The 22,228-nt window shown below is 36.9% G+C and overlaps 2 protein-coding genes and 1 long non-coding RNA gene across 8 annotated transcripts; 1 reads left to right on the top strand and 2 right to left on the bottom strand.

Annotated features, from left to right (window-relative positions):
• Positions 1 to 612: 612 nt before the first annotated feature.
• Positions 613 to 4,207, bottom strand: LOC149832664 (uncharacterized). 5 transcript variants are annotated; one of them, XM_090012541.1, is made up of 6 exons: positions 4,003 to 4,207; positions 2,054 to 2,183; positions 1,385 to 1,573; positions 1,172 to 1,230; positions 903 to 990; positions 613 to 818 (listed from the first exon to the last, which is right to left on the bottom strand). In XM_090012541.1, the coding sequence occupies exons 1-6, from the start codon at positions 4,093 to 4,095 to the stop codon at positions 724 to 726; spliced, it is 654 nt and encodes a 217-aa protein (XP_089868667.1). In that variant the 5' UTR covers positions 4,096 to 4,207; the 3' UTR covers positions 613 to 723. The 5 variants fall into 5 exon arrangements, with proteins under 5 accessions (XP_089868667.1, XP_089868670.1, XP_089868668.1 ...); XM_090012544.1 differs by having other exon boundaries at positions 927 to 990; XM_090012542.1 differs by having other exon boundaries at positions 2,063 to 2,183.
• Positions 4,208 to 4,347: 140 nt separating this feature from the next.
• LOC149832663 (Pentatricopeptide repeat (PPR) superfamily protein) lies at positions 4,348 to 13,544 on the top strand. 2 transcript variants are annotated; one of them, XM_090012539.1, is made up of 7 exons: positions 4,348 to 4,814; positions 5,417 to 5,548; positions 5,650 to 5,768; positions 6,265 to 6,444; positions 7,682 to 7,729; positions 13,080 to 13,144; positions 13,256 to 13,544. In XM_090012539.1, exons 2-7 carry the CDS (start codon positions 5,417 to 5,419, stop codon positions 13,297 to 13,299), a joined length of 588 nt encoding a protein of 195 aa, XP_089868665.1. In that variant the 5' UTR covers positions 4,348 to 4,814; the 3' UTR covers positions 13,300 to 13,544. The 2 variants fall into 2 exon arrangements, with proteins under 2 accessions (XP_089868665.1, XP_089868666.1); XM_090012540.1 differs by lacking the exon at positions 4,348 to 4,814 and adding an exon at positions 5,270 to 5,323.
• Positions 13,545 to 17,440: 3,896 nt separating this feature from the next.
• LOC149832662 (uncharacterized) lies at positions 17,441 to 18,739 on the bottom strand. Its single transcript, XR_016433124.1, has 2 exons — positions 18,633 to 18,739; positions 17,441 to 17,686 (listed from the first exon to the last, which is right to left on the bottom strand). It is a non-coding gene; the product is annotated as an uncharacterized LOC149832662 (long non-coding RNA).
• Positions 18,740 to 22,228: the final 3,489 nt, after the last annotated feature.

The following is a 22,228-nucleotide window of genomic DNA, read 5'->3' as shown; positions in this document are numbered from 1 at the left end:
GGCACATTTGGAAGCCACAAAATGATAGAAAAATGAAAGTTGAAAAGAAAAAATGACAACCTTTCCAACCATTTAAAACGCGAGATTTTTTTTTTAAATGTGATTTTTGATAGGAAAAATTCCTCCACTTTTTTTAAATGTGATTTTTTATAGGAAAAATTCCTCCACCTGGGGGTTGACGAATTTTTTCAATAAAAAATTCTTTTTTATTAGGACAACCATTCACCCACAACACATCTCAGCCCATGGGCTGCCACAAGAAGAGGTTCCTCCATCTTCATCGTCATCCTACCCACCACCATTTTCAGGTCTCTCTCTCTTGGATGTGGTCAACCACCTCTCTATCTCTCTGAGAGGGGGCTGATCGACCCCCACCCCTATCTCTCATTTTTATCATATTTTCTATTCAGTTTTTGTCATGCTACACAAACAAGTGAAAATTTTTAATTTAGAAAAGTTACCATATTAAAACTTCTCATTGGTAAAATTTTCTTTTCTTGTGAGATTTTTTCTTGCTTCCAAATATGCCCTTAAGGTGTAAATGGGCAACCAAATGAGTTTCTAGCCTTAATGGAAAAGCATGGACTTCACAACACTAAACAACCATTGCAATTTAGAAATTAAATTGTGTTTATTTAAATGAGAAGTGATCGTGAAACTTCAAGATTCAGCAGATCATGAACCAAATACAATAAATTTATGTTCCCGCAATCAAGTAATATGTTACTTAAGATCAACCTCCATATTTCTTTGAATTCGTTGAAAAGCCGCCATCATTTTTGAGCGTGCATTCGCTAGCTTCACAATGGTTTCTAGTGCTGCAAAAAAATGTTAAGAATACAGAACTCAATCAAAAGTAGCAGGCAAAAGAAGATAAAATATTAGTGGATGTGTCAATAAACCTGTCTCGAATGAAATTTGGGCACCTCTCAGCTTTGGGGAGACCAAAACTCCATAAACAGACAGCAATTTTGATCTTTGCTTCTGGACCTAAACAAGGAAGAATAACATGAAAAATTGAAACTAGGCTGTTAAGATCAGTACCAACAACCAGCTGTTCCACAAATCAAGGGCATCTTCACTATGATATTAAGTCGACTGCATAATCAAAGTGGAAAGAGAGACGATCTGCACTTTATTCAGACCAGAACACACAGAGTGGATTGCACACCTGAGCATCGGAAGAAAGTGAAACTTCATCAATTGCTGATTGTTCTGTGTGGCAGTCCTCTAGTAAGAGCACGCAACAGACACATTTTATTAATAGCTATGTAGATTCCATAAAAAGTTGGATGGATCTTCTCATTGACTAAATAATACCAGCGTAAACAAGAAGGAAACAAAAAAGAAAAACTCAGTTCACAATAAATTGTGATATTATCACCAGAAAATCGGGATGGAGCCCGGCATCGCAACAGTGCACTGTCAGACTTGTGCTGCATATGTGCTTGTGGCTCTGATTGACTAGGAGTACAACTTCCATTGTCCGTGGATTCCCATTTGGAAAGAGTAAAAAAAGGATGTCCTAGAGATGGTTGACTGCTAATCCCCTCTTCAACTTCAGCAGTCTCATCTGTTTCATTTGAACATCAAATTAACAGAATTAGTACATTGAACAAAGAAACCATGGTCAAGTCCATCATGAAGTCTACAAAGATTAAACAGCAAGGTTATGAGCATAGACCTCTCACTTAGGGATGGACTATGGAAGATCAATGGGACTCTGGGAAGGCCTGACCCACCACCAGTCCAACCCAACCCTTATCAGCCACAGGTTGGACCAGGGCCTTATTGGGCCAAGACTCAGGACCTGGGCCCACATACAAGTTTAACCGGGTTGGGTAGGATGAGGCTCTATGTAAATGTATTTTACCCAGACCCAAGACTGGCCCAATTTGCATTCTGGCTAGGTCATGTCCTGATCTAATCAGGTTTCGGGTTGCACACACAGCCCAAACCCTGCTCCATCCTGGAGGGGTTACCAGTCAATGGCCACTCCTAATCGCACTTCGTGCACCACAAAATATCTCTCTCCTAAAATCCCAAAAAATACCTGACATACTTTCATCTTCTAACTTTACATGCAAAGTTGCAGCAGCAGGGTGCGGTTTGAGATAAAAAACTGCACTAGTTACCCGAGAAGTGCCCATGGAATGTCGTGCACTGGCTAGATCCAGCCATCCCTGCATATAGAATGTTAAAGATGGATGCTAGAGACTATGAATGTAACATGTTCATGTAATTACCAGGAAAACAGTGTTGGAAAATGTAAACAGGGGATTATATGCTGATCAAGGAAGAAGATCAAGTCTCATATATTCTAGTAAACACAATTAACACAATTAAATCAACATCAGAAGTAACTCGAAAAACAAACTATCATGTTTAAATATCAGTAGCAACCCAAGACATGATACACCATTCTTCTATAAGCACTTTTTTCCAACCAGTGAATTATTTATTCCCTCAGTGGATCTTGCTCACATAAGACCTTGGAGTAGTTAAACCACAGAACAGGTTCATTTGAAGGCAAATCTTAATCCCAGGAAAGCTCCCCAGAAAGCTGAATCTTTCAATCTTATCCATGTGTCCAGTTATTCTCCAAAAGTCCTGCCTGCATATGGAACCAGTTTCTGTAGCCATCTAATAAATCTAGCTTAAACTTCAATCAGAAGCCTGAAATCATGGAAAGCATGAAACATTCATCATTGCTAAAAGATGTTGGAGGCTTAACTTGAACAAAAATTTCTAACAAGACAAAAATACATCTCATTGAATATTTAAGTGTCATGATCAGAGTTATCGGAAGCTTCATAGATAGGTGGGAAGTGTGCTTCTCCAAAACTCATTTCGGAAGCACGATACTCCTCGCTTCCGAAACTTTATGGGAATCTCGATTCTTCTACGCTTCTTCTATGCTTTCCACACGTTTCTTTCCTGCTTCGCTACAAGCTTCTCTCAGACATCTTTGCATGTTTTTCATGTGCTTCCTTTCACGCTTCCCACTCACATCCCATGTACTTCCTCTAAATTGGTAATTATTATTTTTTAATTTTGAAAAGAATTTAACTCTTACACTACAAATTCATGAAATTTAAGGATAGTTATTTTTATTTTAGTTTTTATTCCCTGCTCATTCTATTAGCATTCACTTCCCATTTGATCTTATATCACTTTCTTTTTTATTCCTACTTCTCTTTTAAATTGATTCCTGGCTTCCCGCTTCTTATGAATTTAAAAATACCTTTCTTCTCGCTTCTGCTCTTTTCTGCTTCCTAATCTGGTAACCTTGGTCATGAATCATGATAGTACCCAATGCTCAGCCCCTGCTCCTCCCACCGGTGTATTTCTTGATACTCCGCATGGAAACTCATTAATCTATGCAATCCTTGTGCCACTTCTAATGTTCCTGGTTGCATAGTAACCAGATGCCATAATGAATAGGAGACCCCATCATACATGACTATATTGTATGAAATGATTAGACATCACTCTTGTCAAAGTTGTTTACTAGGCCATCATTCTTTAAACCCCTCAGGTTTTAGAGAATGAAGGGTAGACAAGTAAAACCAAAGATAAGGCAAAGTTTTAGAAAAAGGTAAAAACTTAGAAGCTAGAGCACTGTATCTTATAAAATAACAATGCGCTGAAAAAACAGATTGGAGCAAATTCAAGTCGCCCTCCCAACTAACACTATCTCACCTACTAAACAAGCACAACCCATGAGCTTGCATGAACACAAGGCCAAAAAAGAAAACGAATACGAGGAATTCTTGTTCAAAAGTACACCTTTCCTTTAATCATTTAAACAAACACTTGGCACGCATTGACATGAAAAAGAAAACGAGAAACAATGGCGTGTCTCAATCTTTTCAATCCAAATGTTTGAATGATATGAAATTATGAACGAATCAAATGATAAGTAACTGATTGAACAATCCATAACCAATGTAACAACATGAAAATAAACTAGCACGAATCTCTGCAAATTCGTCAGAATACCTGCCGTAGGGTAGAAGACAACGAATCGAAGAGGGTGAGGTAGTCGTCCAAAGAGTCCAGGAATTGCAGGGCGTCAAGAGATGGATCACTCATCTTCGCGTTCTCGTAAAAAGCATACGTTGCTCCCTCGATTTCGGAAATGCCGACGTCGGTGATCTGAAATTACCTCAAAATTTTCCAAAAAGCGGACTGGGTTAAGAAAATATTTCTCAAACAGCCGCCTCATCCAACCACAATGCCTTAACCGTAGTTAGCTGATGCAAAAAGACTCTTTTGCCCTTAAGCTGGACCGTTACTCTCTCTCTCTCTCTCTGCGAGAGTAAAGAAGAAGAAGGCCTTGTAAGCGTGGTACACATCTATCGCCCTCTCTCTTCTTCTTCTTCTTCTTCTTCTTTTACTTTCTTCCTATACCCATTGCTCCTTCTTCCGTGCCGTTCTTTTTCTCGTCCTCTTCCTCCGCCACACCTCTTCCTCTTCCCTTCCAATTCCCCTCCCTCATCATCATTGTCATTATCTTCTTCTCCTCTTCCTCCCCCCTTTCCCCCTCTTCTTCTTCTTCTTCTTCTTCCAAGCCGCAAATAGCCCATCCCACCCTTGGCCCCCTTTTCTTCTTGTTCTTGCCCTAACAACAGTCCCCTCTGGCCCCTCATCATCATCTTCTTCTCCTTCTCGCCCCATTCTGCCCTTCATCATCAGCATCGTCATCTTCTTCTTCTTCTTCTTCTTCTTCTTCTTCTTCTTCTTCTTCTTTGCCTGCCACCATTGTCACTCTTCTTCTTCCTGGATCCTATTAAACAGATATAAACTTGTTGGTAAGTAATGCAAGAATTTTGCGTAGTTTTTTACAATGAGCTATTCTTAGAGATTTATCAATTAGGTGTTATGTTCTTAGGCATGAATTTAAACGATTAATTGTATATCGCATAGTGTACACTTGAGAGAGTATGTGAACAAACTATTTATTTAATATCGTCAAGAATATTTGTTTGTGCTAATTTTGATTTTTTTAGCAAGTTTGTATTCTTGTATTATTTATCCTGAATTTCATTATTTCATGCCATTTCGTACATACATAATAAATGAATAAATAAACATTTAAAGGTGTTATGCAATGACGAAGGCCAAAAACAAACGAGAGAGAGCGTCGTACCTTTAGTTCGCTTCTTCTCTTTCTTATTTATTTCATAGAATATCAAAAAACAATTTAGAACGTAGAATTATTACAAGGAGTCCTAACATTTTATGATTGTTTGACAGGCGAACCAACTTTTTCAATACCAAAAGGCATTTTTGCTCTGATTTGAAGAAATCTTGAACTGTTGTAATGTTGCTACTATTTCCAGTTGTCCCACAATTTGTATTTAAAGTTTTAAACCACCATGTGACACCCTCTTTCTCTTCTTGAATCTTTCAGATGGAGAGGTTAATGAAGAAATATCAAAACAAGTACAAAAGGGCAAGAGAGGAAATGGGTAGATGGGAACAACTCCAATCTCAGTTCCTCACCCAATTTGGAAATGCATCTGCTATTATTGGAAGATTGCCGGTAACCTTTTTTTTTTTGTTTAATCCAACTTCTCTTTTCATTTGTACTTTGAAGTTCTGATTGATCTCTTTGACTGTCGGTCCTAATGAATTAGTTTTTAGGTTTTGCAAGACCCTAGTAACTATGGAATCCTGGGTTGTAACCCTCTCATTAAAAAAGAGCTTTTGGGGAAGCAATTGGAGTCCTTGGAAGCGAATTTCTTGGCCTTGCATGTTACAATGTGAGATACTATCCTCGACTTTGAGCTCTCTGTTCTCATATCTTTTTACATAGCTTTCTATAAGGAGGGAGGGAGGTGTCCATGAATGGTGTGTTTAGTTACAAAGTGCTTGAGCTTATTGGTATAGGCTAGAATTTAGTAGTTCAATGGTGTACTTTTACAGACATGGGTATGTGGTAGGAGAGTTACTAGGTCAATGTGATCTATTAACTAGGGAATTGGATGACCGGCAGGACTGTTTGAGACATTATGAACACTATATTTTCCCTGGATCCTTGGGTAGAAACCAAAATAAAAAGAGGAGAATTATGGGACTGTGTGTACTGGCATGTCTATTTGCTATATCTTCTTTAAGGCACTTGTGTTCAGGCTACATCACTATATCCTATCTTTTAAATATATCATGTTCAATTCCAATTTCATGCATTTGAAGTGTCTTGTTTGACTGTTGCTTGAAAGTTCTTCATACATTTTTTGCTCCTGGGAAACTTTGTAGGAAAGAGTTCCATGTCATTGTAAAAGCCCTTGAGAAGATTTCCCAAGATTCTTATCTCCTTCTAAAAGAGGAATGCAAACAAGTAAGCTTGCAACAGATGGAAGCACGGGTTGGAGCTGGCCCAAGTGTAACAGAGTGCCTGGAGGGTCTTAGAATCATTCATGAAATGCATCTATTAGAGTAACATACTCTTTCCAATAATCTTTTTCCTAGTTTCCATTTGGGTATTGAGTGAAAGAATGGATGGGATTGGTAGATGCTGTATCTTTGTTTTTGTTATTTTTTCCTTGACAGGTAGACTATTTTTATAAATTTCCTTCAGTTGTTAGAATACAGAGTCAAAGAAGGGTATTCTATGATATTTGGAGGTTTATTTTGTGAAGGTGTGCATTAAAGGCTTTTTCTGCTGCTTATTCTCCACCTTTTACATGTGACAAAATCTGGAAGGCTGATGCCTAACATGGTAACCGGAGCTTCTGCATCCTATGAACAATTAAGGAATTGGTCACCTAGACATTACTGCTTAATGGCACAATGAGGATGTATGACTAGGAACTATGTAGATGAATAATTTGCTACTTCAGAAATTATGATTTTAAGGATTTTTTAGCCATGTGTTACATTGGTTAGAGTTCTTAGGGATTTTTTCAATGTGGTTTTCTACCAGTATATTGTTTGTTTTTTCTCAAAGTTTATATGTTTCAGCTTGCCTTGATCTATTGGCCTAAAATAAAACAAGATTGAGGAAGTGAATGTATATATAGTGCATGGAGGGACCAAGCCAAACATTACCATATTTTGAAATCTTTTTTTTTTTTTGTTATTGTACAATATCACAAGAGATGTACAGGATATCAGGCTTTCTTGTGTCTTCTCCATCTTCACGCTCATCTCTTTTATTTTAAAATTTGAGATGGATGCCCAGCTTTAGGATCAGTAACTGCAATGTTGTAAATAAAGGAATTGGTGTCATAACTCTTTTATGTTGGTTTCTGATTTGTAAGCCTTTATCTATGCAATTTATTAATTCAAATTAAATGCATTTTTGATGCCCCCTTCCTGGAACACAGAGTTAACATTTTGATGTTATGCATTGTATCTGCAATGAGTTATTTCGTTGGGCATTAAGCCTGTTATGTTCTCAACTTATAATGTTTTAAACTTGTATTATCCCCATTGAAGTTTTGCATTATTTTAGAATTGATAAAGCCAGAAATTGCAGGATTGGTGTCATTTAGGCTGGGTAGCCACTAGCTTGCCAGTTTCCAACCTCTTTGGCACTAAAATGGTGTTAGGGATGGGGGATTTTTTAGCCTGTGAATCTGTAAATAAAAAGAAAATACTTCCGCTGATTCTGTTGCTTACAGTCTAGGTTTTGATTAGGGGATTTCATGCCTGAGATGATTTCTGCTTTCAGGTACCGCCTGAAGTTGGCTGTGGTTTCGGCCCTTAAATGGACTTCAAGGTCTGTAAATTTTGTTCATGTAGTGATAGTTGGATATGTGACAGTAATATTCTGATATTTTGTGTGAAACATGTTTAACTATTTATATAATTGATGTGAGAGATGAAAGCCAAGGAAAGAAACAAAAACACTGGCTGCTGCTTTTATTGAATTTTTCAACAGAAAATATACTGATTAATTTTGTTTTTTTAAGGCAGAAATATATATAATAAGATGCTGAAGTGTATGTTTGCCCGATCCCTTGATAATAATGTTAGAATTAGGGTTTCAGAGTTCCCTGCAAAGAGAAAAGAAAACAAGCTGAAAACACACGATTCTCAATATGGGAAATCATGCCCCTTGCTTTTCTTTTATATTAACCTTTGATAATATATATACTGGAAATACCCCCATTTACATATGACACAAAGAATACTAAGGAGCGACATTTAGGTCAAGAAGAAAAAAAATAATAAACAACACGTCCCAGCATGGTGTCTAACACGGATCTGGATCTTGATCCGGCCTCACGCTAATAGCCTCCCTCAAGTTGAGCATGGTTATCAACCATGGACAACTTTCTTCTTAAGTAGCAAAACATGTTCGTCGTGAGGCCTTTGGTAAATAAGTCAACTACTTTCTCTTCAATCCATACATATCTTGTCTCTATCTCTTCATCCTCCATTTTATGATGAATGAAGTGTTGATCAATTTCAATATGTTTTGTCTTCCCATGCTGGATAGGATTTAATGAAATATTGATAGCCCCTTGATTATCGTATAACAATAGTGATTTAGGTACAATTTCTCCCAAATCATACAACATGTGTCTAATCCAAGTTGCTTATGCAACTGGAATGATTGTAACGACCCCAACTCATACCCCTTAAAAAGTGCAGAATTTAAAAAAAAAAAAAAACATTGCAGAAACATTCTCAGAGATCGCGAGCCTTTACAGTTCTACTCCTCATTGGATAACTCAACCAACCACAAGGGATCTAACATTTATCATCCACACCATAGCAAACCAAAATTTTATTAATTAAGATAGAGTAGTCTCGAGACAATTGCATAAAGAAATTTAGAGTGCATAAACAATTGAATGTAAAAAAAAGCAGAGCCACGTTGTTCATCTGTGAAGTGGTCTATCAAACGTGTATCACTCGTAGCTCTCTCAGGAGCGAGTCGCTTCACTGATCCCCTGCGACTGCGAAAACCACAAAAGTATGGGTGTTAGAAATTCGAGGAATTCTGTGTACGAATCCCTCTAATGAAATAAATGAGCATAAAGAATACAGATAAGAATTCATGCAATATTATGGAGGAAATGCATTTATGACAGATCTTGAAGATATTTTCTTAACATCTTATAAGCGTCGCTCCTAGAACTACTCTGAGCCTGAAAATGATAAAAATTATAGGAATTAGACTACCACGTCTAAGTAAGAAAACTGTAATTATTCTTGCAAGTGGATCGTGTGTCAGGTAGGTGATGTGGGTGTCGTGTCTGATTTTCAGTCTATACATAAACACATAAAGAAGTCGATGCAACAACAATAACAGACATATATCTAAGTAGAGGAGTAGATTATGCAACATTTATAATTAAGCACGTAAAGCATTTTATGCAACTACAACAATTAAGCAAGTAAGGTATTAAGCAATTAAAGCATATTCTATATCAGAACTAACAGTAACATGCATAACATCTATATAACATCCACAATATGAATTCAATTATCTCATATTTGCACATTTTAGGATATCGTTTCATCACAAGCACCGAATATAAAGCATGCTGAAAGAATATGCAAATGTCTCTTTAATGACTTCATCACAGTGATACCTAACTGTTTTAATTAATGTTTATTTTATCTTATCCCGCGGGTACACACGGGCCAAGGCAACCATCTCAGAAAAGAATGTTCGGGGGTATATTATTCAAGGGTATCTTATTAACCCGAACATTCTAACTGAGACTGAAATCCCAAGGGAGCGACCAGTGACCGAGAGAACCTCCCAAAGGCCGAAACCAAAACAGGATGCATCCCTAACTTCTGCAGAAAAACAAAGAACTACCACCTAGGACACATTGGCAGTCTGGGTCCCCCAACTCCGAGGACTGGGACCAACGAGTCGCTTTACGCTCGAACAAAAACATATGTCCCCGAAGTTTTGTACCACCTATCTTCTCCAAGGTAAGCCTGAAACTGAGTGGTTTAATCTTTTCATTTAATTTATTTCCCGAAGTACAGGGCATTTCCCCAACTTCCTTCTACTACCACAGTAGTAGAATTCCCAACCTTAGTCAATTTACCCAGGGTATAAAACCGTCCCAAACCTTTGTCATATTGTTTGCATAACCCACCTGAAGTGCTCCGGTGCCTTTAAACCAGTCAAGCACGAATGTTAATATTTATGTGGGTATTAACCTTTTTAAACTTGAGTGCCAAGGTAAAACCTTCAAGTACCAGGCTTGGTGATTCACATGCCAGCCTTAAACCATAACAATTACACATAAAGGAAAATTTCTCTTATTCATCTATCACTACCATGGTTTTCTTAACTAAAAGAGTGGTTACAACTTTCTTTGACTTGAATCATCATTAACTTAGCTCGGCCCTTTATAAGGATCAATGGTGATAAACTTTTCTAAATGATAATTGGCACATTCACAAACCCACTATTGATAGTTCATTAATAGGAACTTAAGATTTTTATGCATACTATTTACAACATGTTAAAGGGGAAGGAGGCAACTCCTAAAGATCTTGAAATATTTACAATTGTCGAAACTAACATATGCAGTGTCTATAGCCAATATACCAAAACATAACCTTTTGATGTGCATCACAATGCAGGCCGAAAATAGTAGAGTCTGTAGCATATTCTACCTATTTCAGTTATACAACACAGGAAATTCAATGTACCATAGAGGTGACAACTAGGTATTATTCAGATAGCATACTGAAATTCAAAAAAATAAAAATCCAATATGAATCACTCAGCCATTCTACTATATCCCACAGATTAACTAAGTGAGGTACAGTACGGTGTGTTACACAGAAAATACAGGAAAGAACCAAAAATTCATTCAGCCGCATGTACTAAACACCCCTATTTTTCAGTTCAGCCATCATACAGCATATACATCAAACCATGGTTTCAGCCATTCTACTGCATTTTACAGGATTATTAAGTATTAAACAGCATGTTGTATTATGCAGAACCAAACAAAAACAAAAAGAAACAACTACTAGACATTCCTTCAGAACCGATGGTGTGATCGAGATACTCGGCTGGACCCAAAAACCAAAAGCAACTACCTCTTAAGTTCTCCCACATGTTCAATTCGCAAGGTCAACAACTCGTAAACATATCAATTACTCACGGTAGTAAGACAGGAATCATAAACATAAAGAAACGATTAATTGAAGGCATGCGATATTCATCATTTAAGTATCCAAAACAATTTCAACGATGATTCAAACAATATCAGACCTTCTTTGAAACAGTCATACAAAATTCAGACTTGAAAGGATTGAAAAAGACACACCGACTCTTAGTTAGGGCTTTCAATACCAAGGTCAAGAAAAACCCAATTCGAACTAGAGTTTTCGATTGGAAAGGACATAGATTTCCCATCTAAATTCCAGACAAAATAACTAATCCGAGAATGAGGAATGACTCTTCAAGCCAACACCCAATCGGTTAAAAAGGATCTCCCCGCAGTCCTAAATCCCCATCATCTCCTCGAATAGGGTAAAACACGAAAACCCCTAATCATGGTAATATCTATTGTAACCCCCCCCCAAAAAAAAAACATGAAATACCTACAGAAATAAGCACAGTAACCTACCATTATCCGGCGAGGATGTTGCGGCAGTCACGAGGGGAGGTCGGTCGGCCTGGACAGCACCACCACCGGAAAGGTCGGCTTCTCCCTGCAAGGTCTCGAGCTGCATGCCTGAGATCGGAGGGTGCTTTGAGGGTTAGAGAGGTAGAGGAGAGTGAGAGAGAGAATGGGATAGCGAGAGAGGGAGAAAAAAGGGGTTCGGGGGTCCCCCTTTGTAGGAGGGTGGCCACCCGAAAAGGAAGGGAAGCATACCTTCCCGGCGGCTGCAGTGTGCTTCCCCACCTCCCCATCTCCTTACGTGTTAACACCCGATATATCGGGGGAAGGGTTTCCCCCCCTTTGTTATATTTATCGGGCAACCCCTATCGGGTTGCCCCCCCCCCCCCCCCCTTTCTTTATCCCTCCCTGTAATAAAATTTTACAGGGAGTGGGTCGGGTCCGGGTCCGACCCCCGACCCGCAATGCTGGATCCAATTTCGATTTGGATCCGGGTCGCGTGAATAACAGTGGATCCAGGGGTTGGATCCACTTGGGTCCAATAGTGGGTTTGAAAAGTTTAAAATAAAAATTATTAGTTATTTATTTATAAAGTATTACTATTATATAAATACTTTAATACGCACACATATCTTTCTTTTGGATCCGGGTAACGGATCCTAGGCCCAAATCATGTTAATTATAGAATGTATATATAAACATAATTTCTAAGTTCTGTATAAAATTTGTGGTTGTTACAGGTAGTGTATGTGCTCCATCATATGAGGCACCTGTTTTCATAATCAGTACACCTCCAGCCATCTGCATTAACTAGCACCATACAAGTATAAACAAATAGTACAGGAAAAGGCCTGCAAGGCCACATCAATCTCTTAGGTCTTAACAACATGAATAGTGATCCTCAAACACATCTGGTTTCCCAGGACCTGAGCTGACCATGTGTTGGATAATGTGACAATTTTGATTGTCATTGTACTGAAGGATGATGAAGTATCAAAAGAATGTTACCAAGGACGCTTCACTTGAGAATTCTATTTGGACAACTTTGCAACAAGTATCAGTTGTTCCAATTGACAAGGTCTAGGCCTCCATGTGGTAGGGATTTGATTGATTGACAAGATCCTTTTTCTTACTCCAAACTTTGTCAAAGGGAACTTCTTATCATTGTGCAGTATGAATCCAAAACATTTGTCATGCAATTAAATAATGTGCATATGCATATTCTTCTTGTTAAAAACCATACTTGAATTTTATCGTACTACCAAGCTTGGACAGCCTAGACTTTTTATACTTGGACACCCATGTTGGTGTCACCTAATGCCTAGTTTTGCAGGTTGATGACATTCTCTTTGTTTCTGCTATTGTTCTTGTGTATGGTATCTGAAATTGTTGATTCTTCATCATACTTATGCATTCCTTAATGCTTAAGCACAGTTTGGCTAGGCCTTGTCTTGCACTTCTCATGTTCAATATCGTGTTGGTTAATAATTTAACCTTTACCTATCATTTGTAAAGCAGTTCAGGTGATTTAGCTGCCTTTGGTCATCTCCTTGCTGATCAGCCCAACATCCCCAAAACTCAAGGTGTGGGTGGTAACATATAGGAGAATTCTTATTGTATAAAACTAAATCATACTATCCAAAGCACTCCGTGACGACAACCAGAATTATTAATTGCATGATTACTTTATGCAGTGCAACTTATTTTTAACAAGATATTCATGGACGATACTGGTTGATTATAGCTCTACAAGTATGCGTGGAAGGTAAAGTGATACACTTGCTGCAGACTTCAGTGGGAGATTAAACCTGGAACAAGGAACATGTAGCTTCCCTTTCATCAACAACTGGAGCCTGGTGTTGTTGTTATGCATGTTGGAAACATATATCGTTATCAAATGCTGTCATGTGCTTTTCTTTTTTCTTTCATGGCACTTCTTTGTATAGATCATTTATCTTTGAATCGTACCCTGCATGTTAATGCTTGCTTGATTGTTAGATTCTCTCAAATATCACCTTATCACTGCTACTCAGGATACATCATTCTTTCTATGTTGATTCTTTTGTTGTCTTTTTTTTTATGAATGCCCTATGTTTTAGTCCATTTTGATTTCATTACTGAAACCATTACAATGACTTGCCCGATTTCACTTGATCATGCGATGCTGTGGAAAGCGGAGCCATGTTGTTCATCTTTCCATGGCGGCAAAGTTGTCCTTGAAGTTGTTTCTTGATCAAGAAATTTAGCGGAATTGGAATCTACTTCCACTAAATTCTTTAGCCACTTTTAGACCAGAAAGAGGAAGAAGTGGAATTGGATTCCTGTTCCACTGTTTCCTGAATCCAAATACACACACTAATATGTATCTGCGTTCTGGTTCTTTTGTACTTCACTTGAAGTCTTTACCTCTATTCCAGTAGCAGTGATAAGGTGACCATGTAGGATAAAAAAATCAAGCTATTTCCTTTATGCCTTATGTTTGAAAGTTTTAAGTGAATCAGATCAGGTGATCTGTCAAATCATGGTCGGAAAATGCTCTATCAACTCTACCATCCATTAATCTCATCTAACCATCCTCTATGCAAGTGTTCATACTTCACATGATATGATTTCTCCTTTCTTAATATGGATTCCAACCATTCATGATCTGTGTGTGAATGAGTATGCAAGCGTACTGCTTCAGTTGAAGAATACAACAACAACAACAACAACTACGCCTTCATCCCAAAACAATTGGGGTCAGCGATATGAACCAAAAAAGAAATTCATTTTGGGTCTTCCACATGAATCATTTTCCTCCAATCATTTCTATCCAACGCCATGTCCTCGGTGAGGTTCAAAGCATTCATATCCTTTCCTATCATCTCCATCCAAGTCTTCCTAGGCCTACCCCGACCTCTTTTAACTAATATATTTTCCCATTTCTCCAACCTTCTAACTGGAGCATCATTAGGCCTTCGCCGAATATGTCCAAACCACCGTAAACGATTCTCTCGCATCTTATTTTCAATGGGTGCAACACCTACCTTCTTACGTATCTCTTCGTTCCGAATCTTATCTTTTATTGTATTTCCACACATCCATCTAAGCATCCGCATCTCAGCTACACTCATTTTTTGAATATGATGTCTCTTGGCAGCCCAACATTCCGTACCATATAGTAAAGCGGGTCTAATAGTCGTCCTATAAAACTTTCCCTTCAACCGCAATGGCATTCTACGATCGCACAGCACTCCAGTAGCACTTTTCCATTTCATCCACCCAACCTTTATCCTATGATTTACATCTCCATCAATTTCTCCATACTTTTGAATGATGGATCCCAAATATTTGAAATAATCATTCACCGGTATATCTTGCTCACCAAGCTTCACTACACTCCCATCCCTACTTCGTTGCTTACTAAACCGACATTCCATATATTCAGTCTTACTCTTACTCAACTTAAAACCTCTAGCTTCCAATGTCTGTCTCCATAATTCTAACTTAGCATTAACCCCAGCTCTAGACTCATCAATCAAAACAATATCATCAGCAAACAACATACACCACGGTACATTTTCTTGAATTGATCTCGTAAGCTCATCCATCACTATCGCAAATAGGAAAGGGCTTAAAGCAGATCCTTGATGTAACCCAACCGTTATCGGAAAATTGGTTGTCACCCCTCCACAAGTGCGGACATTGGTTACTACTCGTTTTGCTTCAGTTGAAGAATGATAAAGAAAATTTTGGTAAGTTTGATGTCACGACACCATATCATGGGCAGTTGTCTGGATGCTAGGGATGATGGATTAGTGCTGCAAAACGAGTTTCTCTATCTAAGGAAGGTTAGTCTCTTTGGAGAGTGGAGTAAACAGTCTACTGAAGCTCCTGAGAGCCAGCAGAATAGCCAGAAATGGGTCTTTCAAATCCTTTACCTATGGATGCAGGGAGAAGAGAAGAGCCTGACCCACATGGTTTCCACTGGCATTTTTCTTTTGAGATTTGAGCGGGAATATTTGCAAGAGCTCACGTTTAAGGGGTGCTTGGATTAATTGCATGTCTTGAACTTAAGTTCAGAAGAACATATGATGCATGTCTATGTTTGGTTTTTTATGAGGCATGGACATAGGGGTGCAAATGGGTCGGATATCTGATCCGAGTCTGACATGTTATTTTTAGTTCAGATCCTTCAAGTAAGATCTGAACGTGCATTTTTGGATTTGAATCAAATCTGGGTCAATCTTATAGGTAGGATCAAATTCAAATTTGGATCAAAATTTAACTTTTTGCATTTTTCACATGTAAATAGTTTTTTTTTTACTTTTTTTATCGGATCCAGTATCACCACATAGTTTGGATTTGGATTCAGATTTCAGATCTACTGTTCATATTTTGTATTCAAATTTAGATCTAGCATGATCCAGCTTGAGTCCCATTCATTTGCACCCCTACATCAACATGGATGTATTGGGCTTTGAAGGCCTTTAGGGGGCATTTGACTGCGTAGCCCGCTCATCGCATAGGACGCTGGCTCAGTCAAACTGCAGATGCTCGGATGTCCCATGAGACACGATTTTTCTGTTTCGAAAACCCCTACACCCCCTCCCTAGAATGCTATGGATGAGGAAGTGGGGGGGGGGGGGGGTATATATATGATACATTTGTGCTAAATGAAACATGCTAAACAGGTTTTTTGGGTTTTCTCATTTTATATTTTTAAGTATAATCGTACAGATGTGATCTATGTAATTGATTTTATAGGGATCATCTCTTGAAGTGTTCTGGTACATGGGTGAGTTTTTATAAGGTTCGAAAAATCAACTGTCCAAACTCTGTAAATTTTTTAGGCTTCAAATATCATTTTTTTTCATTGAAAACACATAAACCATGTGTGGATTTGGATTCCTAGTAAATCGACCATGCCCAACACATTTATGCGGTTGGAACCATGAAAACAAAATACTGAAAAAGCTTAAAACCCATTTAGCATGTTTCATTTAGCATATATATATATATTGGCTACTAATGAAGGTGCATAACTAATAAGCTAGAAATCATAGGTGTAAGTTGCATCGACTCAATCTCACCACATAGATGTATTCAACATGGTTTTTTTGCTAAGGATCAAGTCTTGGATCGTGTTTGCCTGATGTAAAAATGTGATCTTTTGAATTATGAAATTTTGGCACATTGTGGGCCATTGATTTTTGGACCCTTTTAAAAACAAAATTACTTGTCATAATCACATGATTCAAAACAAGTTTCTCACTAAACAAACCATGAAGATCACATCTATCATGTTTGATCTACAAAAATTTGAAATTTTTTGAAGAAAAAAGTGTTTTCTACTCATTAGTTATGTGCCTTCATTAGTAGCCAATATTTACAGTCGCACTATACGAATAATTCACAAGGATGAAGGTCAATAGCACCGACTTTTCTCACCACTATAGTCTTATTTATTGTTGCTATAGGTCTATAACGGCAACAAAAAATTGCTGCCAATTTTTTGCCTTAGTTGAGTAATAATGGCAACATTTATAGGTCGTCGTTAATGTGTGACCCAACACTGATGAAGAATCTCGTTGGAACTGGGAACATCGATAACGGCGACCCACCTTATAATGATGACATTTTTTTGTCGCCTTTATAGCCTGCAACATAGAGAATTAACTCGTTGTTATGATTGATAACGACGAGAAGTCGTCATTATAGTCTATAAAAGCGATAATTAAGTTGTTATAGGTTGTAACAGTGACATAAGGTTAAGGCCAACAATGGTGACACAATAATGTTGTCGTTATAGGCCTTAAACCTACAAAAATAAATTTTTTATATTAGTTTTAACATTTTTTTATATTACATTAAATAAAAGAGTAAGTACAATTCAAATATACACTTTAAACCTACATTCAAATATAAACATACATATCAAAAAGCAAACACACTTCAAAAATTAAACATACATCATCTTCAACCCCCTACCCTAAATCCTCTCCAAACTTGCAACAAATACACTTTAAGAAACATACATCCTCTCCAACCCCCTCCCCTACATTCTCTCCAAGCATGCAACAAATACAGAATATAAAAACAAACATGCATCCTCTCCAACCCCCTATCCTACATCCTCTTCAAACCTGCAACAAACACACTTCAAGAATGAGTATAATCGGATAATTCAAAAAAATTTATAAAAAAAAATAATTATGACAATATTAATGATGATGATAGCAATATGAGAATTTAGTCTGGTAACTTATAAATATTTTAATCACATTACGATTGAAGGCTCAATGATGTTTTTACATTTTCCTGTACTTTCATGAGAATCTAAAAAGGCATAAAGATACATTAACAAAATATCTTTTCATATTCAAGAGGATATCAACTCCGATTCAATATATATATATATATATATATATATATATATATATATATATATATCATCAGTTTTACACTAACTACAACATCTCATTATGGTAAAAATTAATACAGGACAAACAGAAAAAAAAAGATATAAACAGATTTGTGTTCTTAGAACATAACATGACATAAAAAACTATGATATGTTTATCCAATAAATAGACATCTAGCAGTCTTGTCTATGAGAAAATAAGAGAGATCTAGGACGGGGGGTTCTATCTGAGAGAATCTATAAAGGTCTTCATCTGCTCTCTGAGCTTCTTAGTTTCTTCTCTCGCTCTAGTTGTTGAAGGAGTCGCTCACGCTCTCTCTCGCTCCCGTTCAACTTTTTTCATCCTTTGTTCTTCTCTTAATTGTTGGAGCTCTAACTATGTCACTGTCAGCTGAGAAGATAGCTCTGAAACACGAGTTTTGTCTTTGAATGGAATGACAAATACACATATCCCTCTCACAAGTCCAGACTGCTCTCTGAGGACTTTGGCAAAGATGTCTTGTTGCGACATCGACATGCCTCCTTGTGAATAACATGTTTTATCACTTTCATTCTCCATAGAGTGCAACTTATTCTGCACATGATTATTAGAAACTAATGATAAATGTATAAAATATAATGAATAAATATGGCTTCTGTTTTGCTACTACAAAGTGTGAGTTACTTACAAATGTGTCTTCTACTTTGCTCTAGATGAATGTCATGTAATATGAATGGGTGTACGTCTCTTCGTAAAATGCACGCGTTGTTAGTTTATGCACTTCAATTTTAGTCTGCAAATAACAAATTTAAAATCTATTAAATCAAACATATTTAGCGATATACTACAATATAAAAAATTTAACTTAGGGAATAAGAAACTTACCTTCGTATGAAACCCCTGGATGTACGAAGATGATCCACTGGTATGTTGGACCGTCTATTTTGCTCTATTAACGAAATTTTCTTCGACATCCGTTATTAACCAAAGGAAAAATCAATTAGTTCACAAAAATCTAAAATTTTGAATATTTATTTACTTATGAATATATATCCAATATTTATCATCCAATAGTCTCCAGTAAAAAGTTGTAAATCCTTTTCCACACTTCAGAGTTGACTCCCTCAGAAGAATGTTTTGTTGCTTTGTCGTGGTTTTCAAACCTCTCATAATGCTTGTAAAAACCTTCTCACACCCTAAAATATGATAGTTGAAGCTACTTATCCATGGTAGCACGATGTTCAGCTATATCATTGTTTAAATCAAACTCGACCTGCACGAAATTATCAAAATATAGTTAGCAACACTTTTTTTATGAATTAATCTGGTTGGGTATGTCCTGATCTTTTGTCATCCCGAGAGAGAGAATGGTGCTACAAGCCTTATAGGACATGTTGTATTTTAGAGGGTTGAAGGCGTCTCTTATCCCCATCCCCCAGAGGTTAGGGGACAGGTCTACCAGTGAGTCCTAGGTGGTAGTACCATAGCTCTGCAGAGTTAGGGATGCATGCCTGATTTTTTGCCGACGATTTTGGTTTGGCGTAGGCCAAGACCTGGGACCATGGGTCTGTTCTATCAACTGCCGCATTGCAGGGTTGAATCGCTAACAAAAGAACCAGTTAAGTCATAAGAGGGCAATTAAAATATATAGAATAATAAATACTCCTATGATTGTTTCTGGATGTCTATACCCTCTTTTGTACCAGATGGGTCTTAATAAACAAGAGAAACAATTAATTAGATTTCTTGGAATCACTACTATCACATGCATAAACATATAGTTATGGACATGTAGAGACTACTAAGGTTTATGATTATTGTATGAGATTTATTATATGTGAATGAAAAAGACATGTTTATGTTGGTCATATGATTTGACATGTTGATACAAGCCATGGGATTGGTTGTTGCACGTGAGGTGCTTGTGTTTGTGAAACACACGAGAAATGTCAAATTAAGGTCTATTCCTTTTATATAATTGGATGCAAAGTGCATAAATGTTCTGAGAAATGCCATGTGAATTTATAAATTAGATAATGCATGTCTTAGTCATGAATTGAACATGAGCATGTTTCTTTTGAGAATGAAGAAAGTGAATATTTACAATATCTTGAACTGTTGCATGTATTTCACTTCGAAGCATGCTAGAATGGTAAACTTTCATTTATTTATGCAAACATTTATCATGATTATGAATAATTGTAATGTTGAATACCGTGCTTGAGAAAGAATATGAGTTTGAGATGCATGCATATGAATTACGCAAGTATGAATGCTATGAATGAATGATGATAAATGAAATTGAATATCATATGCATGGTTCGATGTGGATTCCCCTGACTCTCATTCTAAAATGATGGGAACTGCACTTTGATTGCATCAGTACAACGTAATTGTATTCTTTATATTTAGTTTTGGTTTTCGCAGGCATGTGGTTGATGCCCTATAATATTTACAGATAACCTCATGGAGGATTGAAGCAAAGCGTTGATTGTTGCGTGGCAGAAGACTCTATTCTTACCTAGTATGGTCTCTAGAGGACCCAAACATTTTGGGAGGATTATAAACTTGTCAAAATTTAAGTTTCATGTCTAGATCTTTAAACTTTAAGAATTGTAACATTTTGGAATGAGAAGAATGTTAAATTTTTTCCTTTTCATTTCTGCAATGATTATGCATGTGATTTAGAAATTTTGAATTCTTACGTAACTCCTCAATTGTCTTAAACCTTAGATAAGTTTTGCCTTCCACATTTTTGTATCTTTTTCACATGAGAGCATCCTTAGAGTAATAAACCCAATTGAGATGCATTTATGGATGATTTTGTACTGTATATGATACTAAGAGGCTAATATACACTCGCGCAGGCTAATATACACTCACGCTTGTGCTTAGGTGGGTCGTCTAGTATTTGGAATGGTTGAAATGTGGTCGTAGACGAACTTGTGAGATATTACTTCAAAGAATCATGTGTACTTTTATAATAAATAAAAAGTTTTAAATTTTTTCTCACAAATTTGGGTTTGGGAAAGTTTTTAAAAGGTTGAATTTTTTAGGGATGTTACATCTATCACCCTCTATCCTCCAATTTAGTTGTTTATATGTGATAAGGAACACAATTTAATTTTTTTAAAACAATATGTTGTATGGTTGTTGTAGGTAATTAATGATGGCCTCTGGAAGAGTTAAAGTACATTTTCATATCATTGATCATCCTACTTGGAGATCTATAGTAATCTAAAAAACAACTATAAGAAATTTATAGCATTGATGTCTCATAAAATCAGATATGTGAAAGAGTTATTGAGCCTATGGTATAGTTGTTCTCTTAAAGTAGGTAGCCAAGATATATGGATAGATGTTTTGGAGGAGGATGATATAGAGTCGATGTTATTTAGCGGTGATGTTTACTTAGTTGCTCACAAAGTTGAAGACAAGTTATCACTTTGGGAGTTAAATAAGAAGCAGTTAATGAACCCAATGATGGAAATCCTTTGAAAGTCATCCAATTGTCTCAAACATTGAGCTCAGGCACACGGAGGGTATGCAGTTTCGAGAACCACTTATGGATATAGATGTTCAACATGTGGGCAATGAAGAATGAATAATTGATGTTGTATATGATCAAAGGATCACTGCAGATGATATAAAACCACGTGGGCAAATCAGTGCCAGCGATATTTATTGCAGTAATTTGAATTACATCCAGCCTTCCCGGATAAATGACAAAGTTAGGCACAAGTTCTAATTTATTATTGAGACATAGGTGCAATGATGGATGTGAAGTTTTTATGTTTAATCTTGAATATTGAAAATATAGGAATGTTGAATGCCTGAATAAGTTGAAAGTGATAGATACGACGAATCTTGATTTAGTTTGTGTAACTGAACAATCAATTAATGGCAGCAGTGGAAAATCAGGTGCTATTGATAATGATAACTATATTGTGTCGATGGGAGAGAATGAAGACTGATGACATGGGACAAATAATAGCGGGTGAAAGTGATACACATATGACAATGAAAAAGTCAAACCTTTGGTACGTTGTATAAGTTATATAAACATTTGTTGGGTAGAAGAATTATTTTATTTTTAACACTAATGAGATGTGGTTGAATATGTTCGCATTCAATGGATTCTTATATAATAAAGTGCAATTAAAAATCATTGAAGCAAATACATCTCATTTGTATGACCAATTGTGTAACGAAAAGTTTAACGATTGTGAACAATTTTAGTGGCTAACAACAAGCTCAAATGATCAAGCAATTGTTGTCGAAAAA

This window comes from Nuphar pumila, chromosome 7, assembly GCF_984573655.1.
Source record: "Nuphar pumila chromosome 7, dmNupPumi1.hap1.1, whole genome shotgun sequence".
Classification (NCBI taxonomy): Eukaryota; Viridiplantae; Streptophyta; class Magnoliopsida; order Nymphaeales; family Nymphaeaceae; genus Nuphar; species Nuphar pumila.
This window is presented reverse-complemented; position numbering and strand designations above follow the sequence as displayed.

Excerpts from the sequence above, each read along its gene's own strand:
- LOC149832663 (XM_090012539.1), top strand. The coding sequence starts at position 5,417 with ATGGAGAGGTTAATGAAGAAATATCAAAACAAGTACAAAAGGGCAAGA. Across the intron at positions 6,445-7,681 it reads CATGAAATGCATCTATTAGA|GTACCGCCTGAAGTTGGCTG; the intron begins GTAACATACTCT and ends TTCTGCTTTCAG. Across the intron at positions 7,730-13,079 it reads GCCCTTAAATGGACTTCAAG|TTCAGGTGATTTAGCTGCCT; the intron begins GTCTGTAAATTT and ends TTTGTAAAGCAG.
- LOC149832664 (XM_090012541.1), bottom strand. The coding sequence starts at position 4,095 with ATGAGTGATCCATCTCTTGACGCCCTGCAATTCCTGGACTCTTTGGAC. Across the intron at positions 2,184-4,002 it reads TGTCTTCTACCCTACGGCAG|GGATGGCTGGATCTAGCCAG; the intron begins GTATTCTGACGA and ends TTCTATATGCAG. Across the intron at positions 819-902 it reads CCAAATTTCATTCGAGACAG|CACTAGAAACCATTGTGAAG; the intron begins GTTTATTGACAC and ends ATTTTTTTGCAG.